General features: G+C 34.6%; 1 protein-coding gene across 1 annotated transcript in view; it reads right to left on the minus strand.

Annotated features, from left to right (window-relative positions):
• Nucleotides 1-1,912: 1,912 nt before the first annotated feature.
• LOC118204479 (uncharacterized) overlaps nucleotides 1,913-22,893 on the minus strand; it is a 51,430-nt gene continuing 30,449 nt past the window's right edge. The window contains exons 3-5 of the mRNA XM_085826270.1: nucleotides 13,746-13,922; nucleotides 4,654-4,904; nucleotides 1,913-2,590 (exon numbers count right to left, since the gene is read on the minus strand). Of these exons, the coding sequence (XP_085682396.1) occupies nucleotides 2,456-2,590; nucleotides 4,654-4,904; nucleotides 13,746-13,922 (563 nt within the window). The 3' untranslated portion in view covers nucleotides 1,913-2,455. The remainder of the gene's footprint in view (nucleotides 2,591-4,653; nucleotides 4,905-13,745; nucleotides 13,923-22,893) is intronic.

The following is a 22,893-nucleotide window of genomic DNA, read 5'->3' on the forward strand; positions in this document are numbered from 1 at the left end:
AGACATGTTAGTTACTAGAGATTTCTCGGCGGCCGGGGGAAAACTATATTACCCGAAGACAGTGTCAGTCCTCAGTAGTCGTTAGTTCACAACCGAGTTGGGAGTATTGAGATATCTGTGAGAGCTTCACCTTTTAGATCTGCTTTTCACACGTTTTAAGTAGTTTGATGTGTTTCACTCATTGTCTTCTGTAATACTGAGAAGAGTTCTACGAGTGGTTGTGTGAAATGTTCCTGAAGTGTAAAGTGATTATTTGTGAAAATATAATTTACAAAGCTATCATCAATTCTGCATGCATTCAGTCAATTACGAACTCATACCCTGCAACACTATAATCTTCGTGTGATAGGATTTGTCAGTATGATCTGCAATAGTTAATTTCTTGAAAGCTTATATACCTAATTTATTTCTAAGCTGATGAATTCAAGTAAGCACCATCACAAAAGACTGAGCCCGTTCATTGCCCGAGCAGCGACAGAGAGGTTAAGAGCGCTCAACAGGATTAGTTCTACCTGTGTTCAATCCCAGGCGAACGGGTTAATTGCATAGCTGGTTTCTGTTGTTTTACTCATGTGTAAATGACAAGTTAAATTGCTCAACGAAAACATTTTCCATCTTAGGTAAATAGCCGTTTTGTTCCTCACTATATTTGATTATACTGATCAAACCTAACAAAGCATTTGCTATCAATATAAAACTAGATCTACTTGACGATATTAATGCTTATTAATGCAACCAAAGTTTTTGCAAAACATATAGTTTGCCAACATTTTAACAACAATTTTGAGCATTGCTGCTCATACTACAAATAGAAAATAGCAAGAGTAATAATTTTTGCTACTACATAGTCAGCCTTTGATTGAAATTTGAAAGCATTAAATGAGTGAAATTGTGCTAATTTTAGAGAACATTCCTTGCATTTCTTTTGAAAATGCCTATTGAAAGAGTGAAACATTTTGTGTCACTAGGATTTATAACAAATCACATTAAGTAATAGCTACGAAAGGAAACTTTTGTATTTGTAAAAGAAGTAACTGGCACAAATTTACTTAAAATTTTTTTCTTCTTATTCTTTGCAAGATAATTTGATTGTAATGTATACAAACAACAGTATCCTAAATTGTTTCGAAAATGGTCGCTGTGTTGCGAACGGATATGAAAATGCCTATGTTGCCAACAGATATCTATCTCGAAAAACGAAACCTTCTTCAATGGTTAAATTTATGTATTCCTTGATTTAAATAAAAAGAATAAAATGTGTATGCGTGGGTATAGTGATGCATATGCCTAAGCAAGACAATGAAATTTTTATGTCTTGACATTTTTAGATGATTATTTAACAGATAATTCAAGATAATTTGATTAACATCTGTGCAATAGCATAATGTTTCACTTATAATTAAAGTAAATTCGATTAATTTATGCGATAATATCCTTAAACCTTTCAAAAATTGTAGCTATGTTGCGAAAGGATATGTAAATGCTTATGTTATCAACAAGACATCTATGTTAAAATCTGTTTAAATAATATGTAAAAATAAATGTTTATCTCCTTCAATGCATAATTTTATGCAATCCTTGATTTGGAAAAAAAAAAAAAGAATGAAATGTGTATGCGTGGGTATGATTGTTGCAACATTTAGTGATGCATATGTGTAAACAAGAAACTGAAATTTTTATACCTTGCCTTTTTTTAGTTGACTATTTCAATAATAATTCGAGATAGCTTGATTACAATGTATGCAATAGTATAATATTTCACGGATATCTCAAGATAATTTGAAGTCATTTAAAAATAATTCTACCAAAAAACAAAAAAAGGTGTAAAATGTTATTTTTGCAGAATCATTTTATAACAAAACAGGATACCGTGTAACAGATTCTAGTGGGAGAAAAAGCTAATGAACAGCTATGATTTTTTTTTCCTTTTTATTAAAGAATAATCCTCAGTAATTATACACAATGTTAGAACTAGAACCTTTGAAATATCACTCTTAGGTATATTCCAATAAAATGGATTCCATATTCACCTCACTCCTTAAGTTGCAGGCTTTTTGCAAGCAATGGAGGTAATCCTAGATGAGCGGCATCTTTTTCCAAATTTCTAACTGTTCTTCTAATGGTGACATAGCACAAGTTCTCTAACGTAAAACAATGCTTCTCTTTATCTATAACATAACTGAGCAGGTGCCGACTTCTCAATGGAAATTCGAAGTTATTTAAAGCATTTTTCCAGTCATGTGTCCTTAAATTCGCAACAAATTTGATGAGTAAATCCACGATTGTCTGGTTTCCAGTTCTGATCGCATAGTATAACAGAGTACGGCCAGAATTATCACGACAGTCGATTTCACTTCCAGAAAAGAGAAGTTTCCGTACTAATATTTCTTGTTCAATCTCAATAGCAAAATGTAGAGCCGTTTTACCCCGGAGATCAGTAACATTTACACCACATTCACAGTCTATCAAATACGTACACAAATCTACACGTGAATGATTTTGAGAGATTGGAATAGATTTCTGCATCCCAGCTAAACTCTCTTATGGCAGTTATCAGTGCTGTATGCCCATTATTATCAGCATGGTCAATCTGCGGAAAAAAGTGGGAATTAAAACCTCATATAATTTAAAATATTTCAATAAGAATGGTTACATAAGCGATACCAAACAATTAATAAACCATAAATGCAAGCTGTTGAATAAAACACTCAGGGAACATTCTTGTACACATCATTATGAAAATGAACCTCTATAAATGAAGCAAAATCTGATGTGGTCACCACATAACTTTGTTGTATGGCCTATTAAATTATACACATTTTCTTTGCATTTCATTTAAATATTTTACTTAGAAATTCATTAAATATATATTTCTTGTTCAATTAATTCAGTTCTCACTTCTCCGCAAGGCAAAAATCCATAACAACATAAACCATCTTCAATAAAAATGTAAAATCCAGAAAAACATAAAATAACAAATATGGTTAAAACATATATTTAGCAACAGAACAACCTCGCGTTTGGCATGGATTTGTGAACAAGATCTGTTAGTAGATTTCGAGGGCATGTAGATACAAGTTCCTCTTAACCAGGAGCAAAGAAATCTGCACGACAAATTCGTCTTTGGTTTACTACCGTTAAAAAAAAAAAATTTGAAATTAAAATTATAGTTTCTACGGAAAAACAGGCAGTTTGGCCAGCGAGCAAGAGAGCAAATTTTTCGATACACAGAACTGAGAGATTATTTTGGAGGTATTGTCCAAGAAGATACTGAAATCACGGCGTGTGAACATTTAAAATATCTTCCGGACTTCTAAACATATGTTGCTACTCTGTTTTTAAACGTTTTGCCACTTCGCTGTTGAAATTTATGTGGCGCAATTGCTAGGAAAGAGAAACATAATAATAAAACATAAAAGACGAAGAAAAATATGTTAAAGTGAATCCAAGAAGAGCAGATTGCTAACCTGTGTTGCATAGCAAGAGCATAAAATACCTTAAAACAAACACTCTGATCACAATTGAAAGACTTAAGCTCTTCCTATGTTCTGTATGATTCAACAGGGTAATTGAAGCATACACCTCTGATATTTATATGTGTTGTGCTTCCATAATTCATTATTTAGAGAATTGGCATAACTTTATTTTTTTAGTTTTGACAATGTTGCTAAAGTTTTATTATTTCGAATTTTAAAATTGTTATGTAATGTTTAATTTTTGCTTGGGTGAAACAAGACTGCATATGGACTGAGTCCTCTAGTCCAATTGAACTGATCATTGACTGGAAATGGTTGTGTTCAGGTACTTGGAGAGCACTTGCAGCGATTCATGGACTAAGTTCAAAACAAAAATGGAATTATTATGGAGGAAAATGTCCCATGTCACCGGGCACAACTTTTTGCGACTGGATTGAAGAATATTCTGGACAATTCCAGCGAGTAAGATTTGGCTACTTATTTCTCCTGAACTGAATCGAACATTTTATTCACATAATCCAGAGGCCACTATGTCCACAAAATCCTCCCTGGGCACCAATTTCGCGATAATGGAACTCTATAAGCGCAATATGGCTCAATATTTCTGCTGAGGAATTCCAACAACATATTGACATATTGAATGCATGTCACATGCAGTTGCTGCACTTCGCCGGGCTAAAAGAGGTCCAACACGATATTAGGAGGTATCCCATGACTTTTGTCCCCTCAGAGAATATTCAGAGTTGCCATGATGATGCCGTATTTCCTCCGTATTCTTTCCCTTGTCGAATGTTTAAGGGAAAGCTTATAAAGACAAGCCTCACACGCACAACTTCGTTTAAATTAATAATATTTGAAACTAATTATCTTCTATAAATTAAGAGTTTATAAACAGCTTTAGACTTAGCACTTGATACTGGTTTTATTAGCTTGTACAGTTAAAAGGTAGAAATATGTGAACTGTTGAAATGTATATAAGAAGAATAGAATAATATATTTTTTTGAAAAATACTTTAAATTCATTACTAAAACAATGGGCCATTTTCTCGCATTGTTTTTACATTTATAGTCAAAAGCTAAACGTTAACTCGGCAATGATATTTCTGTGAAAATGTAAGTATTATTTAAAATATTACACTAAATATGTATGATTTAGAAACATTGATTTGTTACTTACATTTACACCAGCGTCTAAATGCAGAGATGCTATAGGTATTGCATATTCTGCTTTATTAGAAACAGCTTCCGAAAGAGGACATGGTAGTCCAAAAGCTTGGGACTTATGCACACTAGTTCCTTGTGACAAGAGGTACTTCACAACTTCTGGACAGCTGCTTCGACATGCAATGTCTAAAGGAGTTCCTTTATCATTATCGAACTCTTCAAGAATATAGTCCGGGGATCTTTCAGTCAATAACTTCACAGTTTCTAGAAAAAAAAAAAAAAAAAAATTATTTTTAGAAAATAAAATATTTCTGTGTTCTACCAAGTCTAAAACAAGAGAATTTTTATGCAACTTAACTAATTATTCTGATTACTGTTTTTAATCTTCTGACTAAAAACCGTAGTCAGAAGCACTTACACAAAGCAATATATTTTTTGCTCAAAAAACTTAAATATGCAGTATCTCAGCAATTTCTGAACTCTAAATTCATAGTTGAAGGAATTATGAAACCGAAAAGCATTCTTATGTGTGTAATAAGCAAATCTTGAACATATGTTAACATCTTGATATAAACCGTCTATTTCCAAGATTGCAATATTTACCTTTTCTTGGAAATATGAATTAATCCATTAGAAAGCTCATCTTCCATATATCGTATAGATTCTGATTCCATTTAATGGTGAAAAAAGCATTAATGACTCCGGGAGCAGGTGAAACGAGAAATGAGTATTAGGATTTTTATCAAAATCTGTTGAGGGTAGAGAAGATGGTTTTCTAAAAATCTCGCGGCCCTCAGGGGCTCACTTTTGTGAGTACGGGTGTGGCAATCCCGAGGTACCCTAGCCCTTCAGGGGATCATCTTCTTGATAAGACGGGTGTCACGATCCTGGAGCCCCAGTGATCCATCCTCTTTTCCGTCTCCTCTCCTCTTGGCTGGAACTTTTTCTCTTCCTTTCTCCCTCGTGGTTTCTCTCTACGGAGTTTGGGGCTCGTCACGAGAGACTGGAGCAGTCCTTGCTTCTAGTTTTCGAGTGGCGAGAAAACTGCCCACGTGTTTGCCGTGCGTGGAGACTCGTGTCGCTGGAAAGGAGGGTCCTGGTAGTTGAGGGGCGAGGTACTGTCCCCAACACACTGCTTTGGCCTCTGCTTCAGCTAAACGGGAGGCACCTTAGTCGTCCTCACGGGTGTCAATCAGCTGGTCACTAGTCCTTGTGTCAGTGGCTTGGGGTCAAGCCGACTGTGGGGCTTCAGTTTGCGTATAGGTCCGGCTAGCCCTAACACAGGAATCTGTGTTCCCTTGTAGGGCTCCGTGGTGGGCGGGGCCGTCGGACCCGAATCTTATACTTTTCAATATGGCAAACTCACAAATATTTATTATTAAAGATTTCGAAGTTAGTCAAGTCGGTCAAAGCACCAGCTCTGAAAAATCTGCAAAAAAAGTACGAACAGATAAAAATGAAAAACATCTTAACAATAGTCCCCATTTTCTGGTTATCTCTAGTCCTTCTGGCGAACTGCATAAGATGTCTCCTTTCGTAATAAATAAATACATCCAGTCTTGTGTTGGTGAACCGAAAAATATAAAGCGTCTGCGCTCTGGAGACCTCCTTATTGATACCATTTCGGAAACTCAGTCTGCATCCTTACTTAAAATAACCAAACTTGGACAAGCGGATGTCACAGTAACAGCACATAAGACACTGAATTATTGTCGTGGCGTAATATCGGAATTCGACCTTCTGTATGCTTCTGAAGAAGAGATCGCTTCCGAGCTATCCGACCAAAATGTCTGCGGTGCTAGGCGGATCAAGATGCGTAAGGAAGGTAAGTTGATCGATACGAAACACGTGATCCTTACCTTCAACACGCCTGATCTGCCTAAGAATATTAAGGCCGGATATTTAAATTGTCCTGTAAGACCTTACATTCCAAACCCTATGCGATGCTTCCAATGCCAGCGTTTCGGCCATTCTAAGACGTCTTGTCGTGGCAGCCTCACATGCGCCCGATGCTCACAGATAGGCCATGATTCTGAAAATTGTACCGCGGCGCCTCTTTGTATAAATTGCAAGGGTGAGCACCCAGCATTTTCACGCCTCTGCCCAAAATGGAAATTGGAAAAAGAAGTGCAGACTGCAAAGGTTACGAGGAACATCTCATATGCCGAAGCCACAAGATTAGTCCAAAGCACACAGTTACGACCAAATACATCTTACGCAAATGCTCTTAAAAGATCTCGCACAATTGCCACCCAAACAACAGTTAGTATGCAGAATCCACCAAACAAAACTCAACAGACTACAAACAACAGGAAGAAAGAAAACCCAACCCATACAGTACAAAATAAAGAAATAGTAATTCAAAGCAGACCCAAAACTACCACACAAATAGAAACCAATAAAAATAGAAGTTCAAGCAATAGCTCTCTTGATGGAATGGTTTCTGAATCTGCGGATTCAGACGGTATGGAAGTAGAAGAGGGTCTGGAAGTTCCCAAGCATCTACTCCCACGAAAAACCAAACAAGAGCACAGAAAGAACAAAAATCATTCATAATGGCCACCCTCGTATCATGGAACTGTCGCGGTTTCCACCGAAATCTGCTCGACATCAAAGCTATAATCAATGTTCATCAACCTATATGCTTCGCAATACAGGAAACAAATCTAAAACCGGAACAACAAGCAAAACTTCGGAGGTTTTCTTTCGTCAGGAAGGATAACCTTGCAGGTGAGCGTGCCAGTGGAGGTGTAGGTCTCCTCTCCTCACTGGATTATCCCTCAAATGTTCTTTCTTTGACGACATCCCTCCAAGTTGTCGTTACTCAAATAAATTTTGATATTGTTGTTTCATTTGTTTCTTTGTATTTGCCTCCAAATGAGCATATTGATCAGGAAGATTTAAACGGCCTTATAGAGCAGCTGCCTGAGCCTTTCACCATAATAGGTGATTTTAACGGCCATAGTCCGCTCTGGGGTAGTAAAGATACAAATTGCCGACGAAGACAAATTGAGCAGATGATCGAAGATCATAGCCTTTGTCTCCTGAATAATGGGCAGAATACTTACTTCCAAGAGCCTTCAAGGACATTCCACGCTCTCGATCTTGCCATCTGTTCACCATCTCTGTTGCCATTTTGCACCTTTAGTGTCGGAAATGATCTGTACAACAGCGATCATTATCCCATTTTTGTGACTCTTGCACGAAGAGGGGCAAACCCAAGGTCGAGACTCCCTCGGTTTATCCTGGACAGGGCAGACTGGGAACTCTTCTCTTCCGTCGCAGAGCTGACAGAGGAAATGGTAGAAGATGTGCATATCGATGACGCTGTTGAAGCTATTACAAATACTATTATTCAGGCAGCTATGCTTTCGATTCCTAGAACATCAGGAAAAATACTAAAATATTCGAAACCATGGTGGAATCGCGACTGTCATGAAGCACTGAAGAAACAGAAAAAAGCATGGGGTATTTTTCATAGATATGCTACTCTGCGAAACCTCATAGCCTTTAAAAGAGCCAAAGCAAATGCACGAAAAGTAAGAAGGCAGAGCCAGAGGGATTCCTGGATTTCATATGTGTCATCAATAACATCTTCTACGCCTAGTAAGCGGGTTTGGGAAAGAGTACGAAAAGCATGCGGTATATATAAAGACCACTCACTTTCCTTTTTTGAAAAAGATGGCCGAGTGATTAGCTCCATAGAAGAAATTGCGAATACTATAGGTGAGACATTTGATGCCGTTTCTTCCAGCAGAAACAATTCACCTGCATTTCTCTCTATCAAGCAGCACTCTGAAATAAATCCCATCGCATTCAACTCTACCAAATCTGAGCCTTACAATAGAGCATTTACTATGCTGGAATTAAAGAGAGCTTTATTGCTGACATATAGGACTTCTCCGGGCCTTGATGGCGTGAATTACGAAATGCTAAAACATCTGTCCTATAAGTCACTGAATGCCCTTCTCACTCTTTATAATAGAGTGTGGAAGGAGCATATTTTCCCCAGTGCATGGAGGAGAGCTATTGTAATTCCTATTGCTAAGCCAGGGAAAGACCCAAGAAATCCCTCAAACTATCGGCCAATTGCCCTTACCAGTTGCGTATGCAAACTGTTTGAAAAGATGGTAAACAGCCGCCTAGTCTACTTCTTGGAAAAGAATAATATTATATCGCCTTATCAAAGCGGTTTTCGAAAGGGAAGAACAACCGTAGATAACATGCTCCTCTTAGAGACATCCATTCGAAAAGCTTTTGTAAGAAGAAATCACCTTGTCTCAATTTTCTTCGACATTGAAAAAGCTTATGATAAGGCATGGAGATACGGTATACTTCGGGATCTTCACGAGAGTGGCTTGCGCGGCAACCTACCAATTTTCATTCAGAATTTCTTGAACAGTAAACTTTTCAAGTAAGGATTGGCTTTATTTTTTCGGATGTTTTTCAACAGGAAGAGGGTGTGCCTCAAGGCTGTGTGCTAAGTGTAACGCTGTTCATTTTAAAAATAAACTCTGTACTGAAAGAACTTCCTCCCACCATCTTGGGATCTCTATATGTTGATGATCCGCAGATTAGCTGTCGAGGTGCAGACAGGAGATACGTAGAGAGGCAACTGCAGATGGCTCTGAATAAGATCCAAGAATGGTCAGACAAACAGGGATTTACATTTTCGAAACAGAAAACTGTGTGCATGCACTTTTGTAGGAAGCGTGGTCTCCATCCTGAACCTGAGTTGTATTTGAATGGTACAATTATTCCAGTTGCGCCTGAAGTAAAATTTTTAGGAGTGACGTTCGACCGAAAATTGACTTTCCTTTCTCATGTTTTAAACCTGAGAAGGAAATGTCTGAAAACACTAAATATTTTAAAAGTGTTGGCGAACACCTCCTGGGATGCAGAACGTTACTCCATGCTTCCCATTTACAGAGCGCTCGTCCGCTCTAAACTGGACTATGGCTCAGTTGTTTATGGATCCGCTCGGTCATCTGTTTTGTTAAAACTGGATCCTGTTCACCATCAAGGTCTGCGGATTTGTTCAGGAGCTTTCAGGACTTCTCCTGTGCAGAGCCTATATGTTGACTGTAACGAACAATCACTTTATCTGAGGCGTGAGCAATTGTCCCTTTTGCAATATTTTAATACTCTATCTCAACCTGAACACCCAATAAGCTGTGCTTACTTGATAATGAGTGTAACACATTATTTGAAACACGTCCATCCTGTGTTCCTACTTTCCCTTTAAGAGTTCGCCCTGTCATTGAGGAACTCTCCCTCTCTGATATGCACCCCCAAGCAGTACAGAATTTTGAAATTCCACCTTGGGAAAATTCACGGATCCAGCTTCTTGATGTTTTTAAACATCACGTAAAGGCGAGCACTAACGAGATCGTTTACAGACAACTTTTCGCTGAGCACAGGCACAAATATAGCAGTTATCATCCGTTATACACAGATGGATCAAAGTCAAATGATCATGTCGGGATGGCTTTTGTATTGGAAGATTACATTGAGAGCAAATGCCTGCACCATGCTTTCTCAGTCCTAACATCTGAACTATCTGCTATATATTATGGTCTTTTTTACATCTCAAAGCTCTGCCACAAAAAGTTCATAGTTTATACAGACTCGTATAGTGCTCTTAAATCCTTGGAAGCTTTTCCCAACACTCAGAATCCTGTGGTAGTGGATGTTCTCAAAATTCATAGATATTTAACGATACGAGGATATGAAATCCTGTACTGCTGGGTTCCCGGGCGTACGGGAATAAAGGGAAACGAGCTTGCAGACATCGCGGCAAAATCTGCTGTTGAACTGTCCAGTCGCCTTATCCCTTTTAGAGACATTTGCTGTGTCATCAAGGGGAAGATACGAAAAAAAATGGCAGTAAATTTGGGATGTTCAGCATCACAACAAGTTGAGAAACGTCAAGCCTAGAATTGAGCATTGGGATTTTGCTGGAAATCGTAAAGAGGACGTTCTTTTGACTCGACTCAGAATTGGTCACACCAGAGTTACACATAACTATCTTCTCAAAGCTGAAAATGAGCCTGTTTGTTTTAATTGTAATGTTTGTTTATCTGTTCGTCATATTTTAATTGAGTGTCCATGTTTTAATAGTCTTCGCCAGAAATATTTTAACAGCTGTGACTTACCTCTCGACCGTTTAATAGGAAGAGAGGTCAATTGTAATTTATTTTATTATTTAAAAGAGATTGGCTTTTATTACCAAATGTAATTTGTTTTGAAGACTGTCTTGAATTTTAATATGTGTTTTTAACTTGTTTTTATATGACTTCATCCTCTGGATTTGGTACATTTATCTACTTGTTTTTATTTATTGAATTTTAATGTCTGTAATCATCTCATCTTTTGTTTGGCGCGTCATAATCATCTCTGGCTTTTGCACCATAATCACTCACTCACTCACTCACTCACTCTGATATGCGTCCCCAAGCAGTACAGAATTTCGAAATTCCACCTTGGGAAAATCCACGGATTCAGCTTCTTGATGTTTTCAAACATCACGTGAAGGCGAGCACTAACGACGTCATTTACAGACAACTCTTTGCTGAGCACAGGCAGAAATATAGCAGTTATCATCCGATATCATCCGATATCAGACGGATCAAAGTCAAATGATCATGTCGGGATGGCTTTTGTATTTGAAGATTACATTGAGGGCAGATGCCTGCACCATGCTTTCTCAGTCCTAACATCTGAACTAACTGCGGATTTGTTCAGGAGCTTTCAGGACCTCTCCCGTTCAGAGCCTGTACGTTGATTGTGATGAACCATTACTTTATCTGAGGCGTGAGCAATTGTCCCTCTTGCAATATTTTAATATTCTATCCCAACCTGAACATCCCAATAAGCTGTACTTACTCGATAATGTGTGTAACAGTTTAATTGAAACGCGTCCATCCTGCGTTCCTACCTTTCCTTTAAGAGTTCGCCCTGTCATTGAGGAACATTCCCTCTCTGATATGCACCCCCAAGCAGTACAGAACTTTGAAATTACACCTTGGGAAAATTCACGGATTCAGCTTGATATTTTCAAACATCACGTGAAGGCAAGCACTAACGAGATCGTTTACAGACAACTTTTCGCTGAGCACAGGCACAAATGTAGCAGTTATTATCCGATATACACAGATGGATCAAAGTCAAATGATCATGTCGGGATGGCTTTTGTATTTGAAAATTACATAGAGGGCAGATGCCTGCACCATGCTTTCTCAGTCCTAACATCTGAACTAACTGCAATATATTATGGTCTTTTGTACATCTCAAAGCTCTGCCACAAAAAGTTCATAGTTTACACAGACTCGTATAGTGCTCTTAAATCCTTGGAAGCTTTTCCCAACATTCAGAATCCTGTAGTAGTGAATGTTCTCAAAATTTATATAAATTTAACGATTCGAGATTATGAAGTCCTGTACTGCTGGGTTCCTGGACATGCTGGAATAAAGGGAAATGAGCTTGCAGATATCGCAGCCAAATCTGCTGTTGAACTGTCCAGTCGCCTTATCCCTTTTAGAGATATCTGCTGTGTCATCAAGGGAAAGGTCCGAAAAAAATGGCAGCAAATTTGGGATGTTCAGCTTCAAAACAAGTTAAGACAAGTAAAACCTAGAATTGAGCATTGGGAATCTACCAAAAATGGTAAGGAGGAAGTTCTTTTATCTCGCCTCAGAATTGGTCACACTAGAGTGACACATAGCTACCTTTTAAAAGCTGAGAATGATCCAGTTTGTTCAAATTGTAATGTTTGTCTATCTGTCCATCATATTTTAATTGAGTATCCCTGTTTTAACAGTCTTCATCAGAAATATTTTAATAGCTGCAACTTACCTCTCGACAGTTTAATCGGAAGAGAGGTCAATTGTAATTTATTATTTAAAAGAGACTGGCTTTTATTACCTAATGTAAGTTGTTTGAAAGACTGTGTCTTGAATTTTAATGTATGCTTTTAACTTATGTTTATATGACTTCATCATCTGGATTTGGTGCATTTATCCACTTGTTTTTATTTATTGAATTTTAATGTCATAAATTGTAATCACCCCATCTTGTGTTTGGCGCGTCATAATCATCTCTGGTTTTGCGCCATAATCACTCACTCACTCACTCTAATATTTAGATCAAAATCATAGCAAAAAAAAGATATTTTTTCTTTCAGAGTGAAAAATAGAAACAGCTTTAGATGCAAAATGCTTAATTTTTAATATATCACCTTATCTCATTCTCATCGCAAAATTACTGATGGGAAATTTTTATAAATTTGGTAACATCTTGCGGTTAACTAGCTACAGAAGTAATGAATTATGGTATCCCATATTAATGTATGTTAGAATGAAATCAAAATGATTTGTTTACCATTAAAAGGAAATCTTTTCAATATCAGTGACAAATATTTTAATAAACACTGATCTCTGACCGGTGATAAAAATGATAATAATTTACATTAATTATTAAATGAAATTGTAAAGAAAATTATGACAAAACAAAAGTTATCTCACGTATAAATACAAGAAGAATGAAAAGCAGGAAATACATTTTATTTATTTAGAAAATTTAGGCTACATGGGTATAAAATTTTAAAATACAGTTCCTAAAGTCCTATTTATGTTTACTAAAAGAAAGAATATAAAAGAATTTTAGTTCATACAACGCATATTGATATCTTCCGGGAATGTAATTTACCTTTTGTCAATACAATTGGACGAAAGTTATTAAACAAAATTTCAGACTTTTTTTTTTTTTTTTTTGAATTTCTGGAGAATGTCTTTAAATTAAAGATACTATTAAAAACTTTAACACGGAAGTAAGACTTATCATTGAACATTGTTTTCTCTATAAACGTTAAATGTTTTGCTTTCAGAAATACCACGTGGTAAAAAGAAATGATCCAAATCCTCCAAAGAAAGCTTCTTTTCTAGGGAAGGCAACGTTTCTATTGGACATCAAAGGAGTGGCCCTAATTTTAGCAGAATTGTATGCTATTATTAACTCACACAATACATATATATTACTTTACTTGTCATGGTTTTTTTACAACCGTTAAAGACCATAAAATTATATATGCAAATGGAGTAAAATTACCTGGTACAGTTGTATTTCCTAGGTAGAATAGATCTCGAGTAGACAGTTGAATACTACCTTTGGTCACCAGAGGGAACACATGATGGTCATGGGATCCTCGTTTTAAAATGCGCTTAGTAGCTGTAGTGTCGCCATTCTCCAAAGATAGTTCACCGTGCCGACGTGTTTTTTTATATCCTGCAAAGAAATGTATTTTAACAAAATGCTTCCATTAATATTTACTGAAAAAAAAATTTCTTTTCAGATAAAATAGCCTAAAGAATTCCTTGAAGTTTGGAAAACAAACAGCAAAGGGAAATAATGCACTCACTATCAGTAAATATATAGAAATTACTGCTTTGTGCAATTTTTCAAACCAGTGTAAGGTTTAGTACCTTTCAAAAATCAATTAAAACCTTCCTACATATTTACGAAGCCACCACCTATAATAACAGACTTAATTAGATACTTGTATTATATTACATATTAACAGACAATTTCGAAGACCTGGAACAATGAAACCTATTCATGCGATGTCCTACTTCTAACTAAAATAAAATATTATTTTAAGTAACTCCGGCTTACATTTAGCACACATCGACTGCCCAACTCTATTTATTTTTCTACTTAGAAAAAAAATTACTACTACTTTTCTACTTAAAAACAAACTACATAAGTTTTCTTGTGACATAGCAGCAATAAGCAGAAAGGAAATTTTCAAATTACGCGTCAGTCTCTCTATAATATGTAAGGAATTCCAAATGAATCAGGAGTCTTGCTCCCGCTTATTTGCGCTTACTTTCAATATTTATTACACGTGTAGAAACCTGTTTTGGAGGTTTCGTTTTTGCGGAAGCCTCTAGAACAGGGATACCTTGTAGTTTTGGTGGCAACCCTGTAGCTTTGCTGCACAAACCAATCTACCAGTGTGATTCAGGATGCCACACTGTAGGATATGTTTGAAACAATTCAATTTCCGGAGCCCTTCATACAGAGTTAGGGAATAGAGGTCAAGAATACAGATTTAGTGTTTTATTATACAGTCAAAAGTCGTTAATTCGGACACCCATAATTCGGAATGATCTATAATCCAGACTTCAAAACTAAAAACTTTCTGCGCATGCGCCGCGTTGACACATGCGCATAGGCATTTACGCGTGCGCGTAAGACCTTTTACGACTGCGCATATGAGTGTGCGCAAGTGCAGAATACGTTTTCGCGTGCGCGTTTTATGTATAATGGACGTATAAGCTAAAATTATCTAATTATCTATTTCAGTTAATGTTGATGATTGCGGTGTTCCTTAATTTTCGAATTGGATCCGGCTTATTATTTTTTGCAGACTGTAAGAGCAATTTTATAAAAGTAAGCTAAACTTTCGATTATATCAAATAGAATTTCCGATATATATTTGCTAATATGTAAAGGATCTAAAGTGAAAGTATGTTTTGAAATCCGAAATCTCTTTATCAATTTCACACTGCTCGGCGAGGGGAACGCCGCGGCGGGCGCGTAATGAATTGGAAGTTGATCTGTCAGCACTATCCTTATCTTCAGCGCAGATGTTTTTATTTTATTTGGCTTATAATTCCTTACCAAATGTATTTCATCTCGATATGCTCCGTCTTTGATATGATTTAAAACAAGTTCCTCGTCATTATAATTTGCTTCCGATAGCAAAGAAAAGTGACAGTTATTGAAAACGAAAAAATTTCGATTGACAAATTAGTCGGTGTTCTCGACACAGCAATTATAGGACTTGAACAGCGGAACTTTGTAACTGAACAAGAAATTATTTCTGTTTAATAGAATTAAAGAGAAAGTATTGTCACATGAAATGAAGCAACTTAAACAACTTACATTGAAAGAAATGTTTAATAAAGTAAACAAATAAATATTAAGCTTTTTCTTTTTGCAAATTTTGATACCCTTTAGATCATAATTGTTCTTTATTTCATAAATTACGGTTTCATATTTTTAATTTTAGAATTTCTGCATGCCATCTTACAAGATTTAAACTGATGATCTATAATCCGAAAAAATCGATAATCCGGAATCGAAGTCCCGACGAGTCCGGATTAACGACTTTTGACTGTACACCAGATATGCAGTTATAGTTTAAATGGGCATGGCTTGTCATGACCATAAGACCAACTTGTTTGGTTAGGCGGGTCGGGCTGCACCCACTACTGATACTGATACACTAGATATGCAATATTTAAAGATATTTAATAGCATAAAAATAAAGCAACATAATAAGTAGATATGCTTTCAAACTAAATAAAAATGAAAATTATAATTGTATTATGTTTTACAAAACACATTTATTTAAATAAAACATAAATAACATAAAATAAAATTTTTCCTTCAATACAATTAACAAAAATTTTAATTTTAATGCGAAACGTATCCCTGCGTATCGCGATACTGGGGCGTCCATTCCCGTGTTCCTTGTGCAAGTCATTACGAATGATAGGGCTGATGAAATATTTCATGTAACTGATCTCTTGCTTTTGCAATCGCCCTAGAAAAGTATGTTTCGAAGAATCAAGTGCCACGGTGTTACAACTGTCAAAACTGGCACTATTCTTCGGAAAACTGTCATTTCTTGCCTAAATGTGTTAAATGCTCCTTAAACCACAAAACTGTGGACTTCCCAAATAAGGGTAAAATGGAAGAACCTAAATGGAAGAACCTAAATGTGCGAATTGCCAAAAAAATCACGTGGTCACATACTGTGGGTGTGAGATGTTTCCAAAAAATAGATCAAATGCATCCAAAAAAGATAGAACTGTTAAAAAAGGAATTTCTTACGTAGAGATGGCTAGGAATCAGGCTAATTATTTTAATGATAATGCATTGGCTCAACCCTCATCGGTTTCTGCTGCATATAACGAGCCCTCAAAGGCTAATGATCCTATTAAATTAACTGATCTAAGTAACGCATTAAAAAATTAAAATTTTTCAAATAATAGTAAGCCTAATAAGAGCTCTCCTGCTAATGTTATGAATAATTCACAGGAGAAATCACAGGGCTCTGAATTTCTAGAATTTATAAGAAATATCTCAGAATTTAACACTATATTAGGATTTAATAACATTAGAATAATGAACAATGTATTTAAAAAATATTTACCAAAGCTTAAAATTTTTTCTGATGCTGTAGATAAATTATTTATGTTTTATGAAATAGTTAATGAAATTAATAGTAATGTCTCTGAGTAATAATAATGTGTCTCTTACTATTATAACATGGAACGCGAATGGATTGCTCCCGAAAGCTTAAGAGCTTAAGGAGTTTTTACATGACTTTTCCCCAGATATTGTACTTATACAAGAACACATGCTTGGCCCTCAAAATTATTTTTGTACATGCAACTACATCACTCATCGATGGGACAGGCCTACTGCTTGTAGATATGCCCCCAGAGGCAATGCACGACGTGGATTGCTAATTTTAATTAAGCGCTCTATTTCTCACCATGTTATACCATTACCACAGCTTTTAGCTATTGAAGCCTTAGCTATTACACTCACACCAAACACTTTGCTACCAGTCACCATTATCTCCACCTATTTTCCCATACACAGACCTGTAAATTCTGTGAAAGCAGATTTACGCACGCTATTAAGCACTAACAATCCAGTCATTATAGGTGGAGATTTCAATGCACACCACCACGAGTGGAACTGCTGGGATATTAATCCACACGGATGCATAATACATAACTTCGCCCAAGCAGCCAATGTTAACCTAGCATTCCCAGTTAAACCAACACACTGTGGGATTCGTAGACCCTCTATTATGGATTTCTTCATATTAAGGAATATCAACTCTCCAAGCCAGGTTGAGAGTATGTCAGAATTATGTTCTGATCATAACCCAGTTATGATGGAAATTACTACCAATACCTACAGTACACCACACAAAAGAGCCCTTATTACTAACCGGGCAGGATATGCCAAAGCTCTAAGCAACACTCAGTACTCAACCAACACAATACAGTCGAGAAATGAGTTAAATGAATACACAGAAAAATTCACTGATGAAATGCACGAAGCATTTATGAAGAATAGCAAAGCTGCAAGGAAATAGGAATGGTATAAAATAGTGCTATTTGGGAACTGGGTACGAGAAAGGAAACATGCATGAAAACAATGGCAACAATTGAGATGTCCTTTCGATAAAGCATTAATAAATCGGCTTACTTGACTGGGCCAGACACTTAGAATCGCTCTCTACGCAGATGATAATTTCCTCTGGAGTGCGGTTTCTAAATTTAAACGACGCTACACCGGCATTCCGCCCATTAATGGCCCCAACGGGATCGCTTACACTGAATTGTATTTCTTCTGTGCTCATAGGTACGACTGGCATTTTGAAAGTGAGAATAAAGTAAAATTATTTTTGCTGTTATCCAGTGATAGTCATATGAAGCATGATTCCAGTATTGTTAATAATTGGGTTTTTATTAGATGTATACTATATATGAAATTCACTCGCTTATTGGGCACACTCAATCTTCATTAAGTAAATAATTTTCAAAATTTAATCATATATACCAAACGCGTTATGAAATATTTTCAGTCGAAGGGAAATCAATAAGTATGCTTGTCGTCTAAAATTTGTTTTCGAGTTTGCCGACGAGTGGCAAATTAGCGAAATTCGTTTTTTATGAGCTTTTCTTAATTTATAACATGTCATTGAGTTTAGAAAATAATAAATAAGACATAATAAAAAAAACACCTTTTATGCAGTAAGCATTTTTTAAAATATTTTAACTAATGCACTAAAAAAGAAAAATAATTTATCATATATTTTAAACGGAATAGCAAATTAAATAATTCTTTTTAGATAATTCCTCTTCAATTTTATATCATGGATAACAAAAACGTGCGGTGCCCACAATAAATCAAAATAGGATATTGGCTTATGAATTTTACAATGCGAATAATAATACAGAAAATTTAAAAAAAAATGGGTTATACTTTTGAAATTGCAATTAAATTAATATTTTAGACCACATATGCTTTCATTGTTCGTGATACAAACTTGTATATGAATTCTCAAAGCAGATTTTTAATCGTCAAACTTTGCTTTAAACTATGTAATGAATTCTAGTTCTCCTTTTAGTGCATTAATTTTCACATCCATTTTAAATAAAATGTTATTTATTTATTACGTTCATTTTATTATGAAAGCTTTGTTTAATCATAACTTATTTTACGTTTCCAAGTCTCAATTGCATTCTATGAATAAAATAAGTTTATATAAAATTAAAATTGCCACCTTATCATTATGTATGCTAAGTGAGCAACCTCGAAAGAAATGCTTTTCCTTTCCCTTCAGGTTGCATTACTTTCTTTAAAAAAATGTACAAAACGGTTAGATTTATATTTTTTATCCTTCTCGTTTTAAATCAGGCCGCACGGTAAAAAAAAAGTTCGCTCTTTACAGGCAAGTTTTGTAAAATTGCAGAAATCAAAAAGTTACACAAGAATTTCCTGTAAGACAGACAGACAGACAAAGTAGACAGATGTCTTGTTTTGCACCCACTAAGTCTTTCTGCACCGATGGGCGAAAAATCAAGCATAGGTGATAGTGACAGGTTGAAAGCAAACTGTGGCGGGTACAGTAGATTTGCCTGTAGCATTACAGATAATGTTTCAGAAGCCGCGTGGAAGAATCATGTGACTGACTGAAAATTAGCCAATCAGGAGAAAAGTGTTTGAAAGCTAGTTGCAGAAAAAAACATGGCTGAATGCATGTTGGTTGTATAGCACAGGTAAGTAAGAAAATGTTTACAATAACTGTTTGAAATATTTTTTGTTCATTTTATGCGGATTATTCTCATACACTTTGCACTGTTACATGTAGTGAGTAAGTATTTAAACGTTTAAGCTTAGCGATTAATTAATATCAGTGTTCGTAATGTCTAATGACTTGAAAGAGTGCAAAATATTTATTCCAAATGCAGATTTAATAGTAGTATTTTGTCATTGTGCATTTGATAAATTATGCCTTAAATTGCCAGACTATTATTCATAACTAATTATTCCAAAATTTAATCACTGTTGTGGTATTTAATTGAACTGGTAATGTGGTTGTTATAAACAGTATTAATTATGTTAGCGTTCGTTTGCAATCGTCTGACCAAAGAACATTTCCTGGCAGGCCTTGCGAGAACGTTTATGTAAACATTTAGAATTCTGAATGTAATGTATATATTTTTTGCTTACTAGGTTTAGTTTATTCTTTCCTTAGGATTACCTGATTAATTATACTTGGTTTATAATTCAGTCTAATAATAAGTTTATGTACGAGTGTGTTATGAAGTAAAATTACAAAAACTTGAACAACGCGGTCGAGAATCTCCTTTATTTTTTACTGTAATAATATTATTTTTTTCACTGGTATTAATTACTTACGAAAATGTTATAATTCCAAAATGAAGTAATTATATTGATTAAAAATATGTCGCATCAAATACTTTTCGTAATGTTCTGTTTTACTAACTAGAAGCAACTTTATTTTAATATACCAATATCAACAGGGGAAAGATGGAAATGACCTAAAATATTTTTCTAAAAATTCGTTAAACTAGTTATAAACGAAAACTAAAATTTTGTACATTATTTCCAAAAATATCATTTCATTAATATTTTATAAATGACAAAATTTATTATATTGTATAAATATCTACCACTGAATACTTATAAGTTTTAAACATTTAATGTAGAATTAATGTTGATTTTATTTTGCCCAGTTTTAATACAGTTTTGAAGTATGATAGTCTTGTTACTAGGATAGCATGAATCTGCTAATACAAGTTTAATACATTTCTTGACGAATGTTTCTCTTATTCATATAATATAATATAAAAATCATAATATAAGTTTTCTTTAAAATAAATTATGATTGTTTATAGGAATTTAAAACAATTTTGTATCTGTATGTTAGTATTAAAAATAAAATAATAATTAAATTTTAATGAAGCATTGATTTTAGCATTTAACAATGTAAATATATATACTATATACCCACATGAATAAATGGAAGTGCAAGCTATATTTCCTTACAAAGCCGTCTATGAATATATACTTTCCTTTAGGCTGATACCTTTCGCATGCTTTGCCATATTCTATCAATCAAATGATGCAAATATGCAAAACATTTTACTTTTTAAAGTTAACGCAGGAAATAAAATTCAGTGCATTTGTAAACTACATTAGTTCTCTTATAGCTTGCCATTTAATTGCCCAATGATTTACAAGTCCAAAGTAATGCAGAATTCAGATATCGTTCAAATAAAAGAAATTTATGAAGGTCTGATGTTTTAGACGTATATATGAAGATTAATTTTTTTTAATATTATTTTAAATTAACCAAATTAATTTCAAATTTTAGTATGTATTCATGCCTTTCAGTAGCATTATTTTTGGAAATCTTAAATAACTGAATGCAATATTTCTTGTTAATAAAAGAAAAGCAATGTTATGAAAGACTAGTGAAGTCGATTTGCAAGTTCTAATTACGAAAGGCCATTTTTAAAAATAATTAATTTAAAGAAAAGTTTCCAAACTCACACATGTGGAATATTAATTCTATATATTTTATCTCATTCTTATGTTATTGATTAATTTCATAGCATTTCATGTGACACTAGTAGTAATTATTAATTAAATTTTATGCAGTTTCTGATCTATGTTTTGATTTTTTATTAATTACGTAAGGTTACATAAGGTTTAAAATTATGTAAGGTACAAAAACCTTCTGCATCTATTAATGCATGCAGAAGTGAATGAAATTATGCCAGTGAATTTTTTTAAAATCAAAAACAAATTTCTGTGGAAAATTAAAGTTATAAATTCTAAATGCAAACAAAGGAGTGAATTTGAAAGTTATCAAATAAACCAAAGTGTTGGTAATTTTTGCAGTTTTGCAGAAGAATCTTTATACTTTGCAGAATGAGAATATGATGTTTGGTTTTGTTAGTATTAATTCTTATAACTGAATTATTGCAACATAAACACGTAATTTATATATAATTTTCTAATTTATTTTGATCATGTATATTTCATGTGTCATAAGTCTTTAAAATGAATTTAATTCTCATCATATTTATTAACACCAATTTTTTTAAAGAAGAAAAAGTCACATTTGTTTTGCTTAGTTGCACACGAAGATACATGCCTATATATATATAGAGAGAGAGAGAGGAGTTATGTTTACTTGCAGACTTTTTTCTTCCTTTTTACTAATATTATAGTATGAAAATCAAGGGGGAAATTAAGCAATCAATTTAATTTTGAAGGATGTGATTACAGTAAGATAACCAATGAAAAATATCCATGAATGAACTACTGGTAACTATCATATTATTATTTAAAAGAGACCTACATTCCAATAAGAATGCTTAGTAACATTAACATTTCGGTATCTGATAATAACAATTTTCATTCCTACTTCCCTATACCTTGAATTTCACTCTTATTATTGTCCACTGCTACTCCCTAGACCTCAAAGCATTTAATGCATCTGGAACTGCAATTTGTGTAGTCTTCTACAGCATGCAAGTTATCACCGTTCAGTTTGTACTACCACGAGCAATGACCTTCAGAATTACCGTATTGCATTGCATTTTCCACCCCACCCAGCTTTAGAACCAGATTCTCAAAATTAAAAAAATATTTGCAGAATTTTACCCTTTTTAATGCATTCAGAAAATGAAGATCCCAACATTTTAAAATGGATTTATCGACATAATGATTGTTTTCGTCATACTAACAAAGGCAAACTTTTGCACACTAAATGCCCCGTTGAATCTTTCTCTTCTAACTGTTGAATATTATGTCAGGCTAATAAAAAAATGATCTATGATAGTTAAAGCAAATACCAACTACCATTCACTGTGCAATTTTGCCATATCAGCTGCATATTCACCTTCTCTAATTATTTATGTATGATCTGAGGCCTAAGGAGTTGCAAGAACAACAATGAGAATGAAAGAAATTCAAATTATAAAGAAGTAGAAATGAGATAACCTATTAGATGTTGCAATTGTGTGTATTCTTATTAAACTATAGGTTTTTTTTAAAGAAATAATATTGTGATAGTAGTAGTTTATCCATGATTACTTTTTATTTCTTATATTTTTACTGTGACTGT

This window comes from Stegodyphus dumicola, chromosome 11 (assembly GCF_044657685.1).
Source record: "Stegodyphus dumicola isolate Sdum_Otavi_A_Nest chromosome 11, ASM4465768v1".
Taxonomy (NCBI): Eukaryota; Metazoa; Arthropoda; class Arachnida; order Araneae; family Eresidae; genus Stegodyphus; species Stegodyphus dumicola.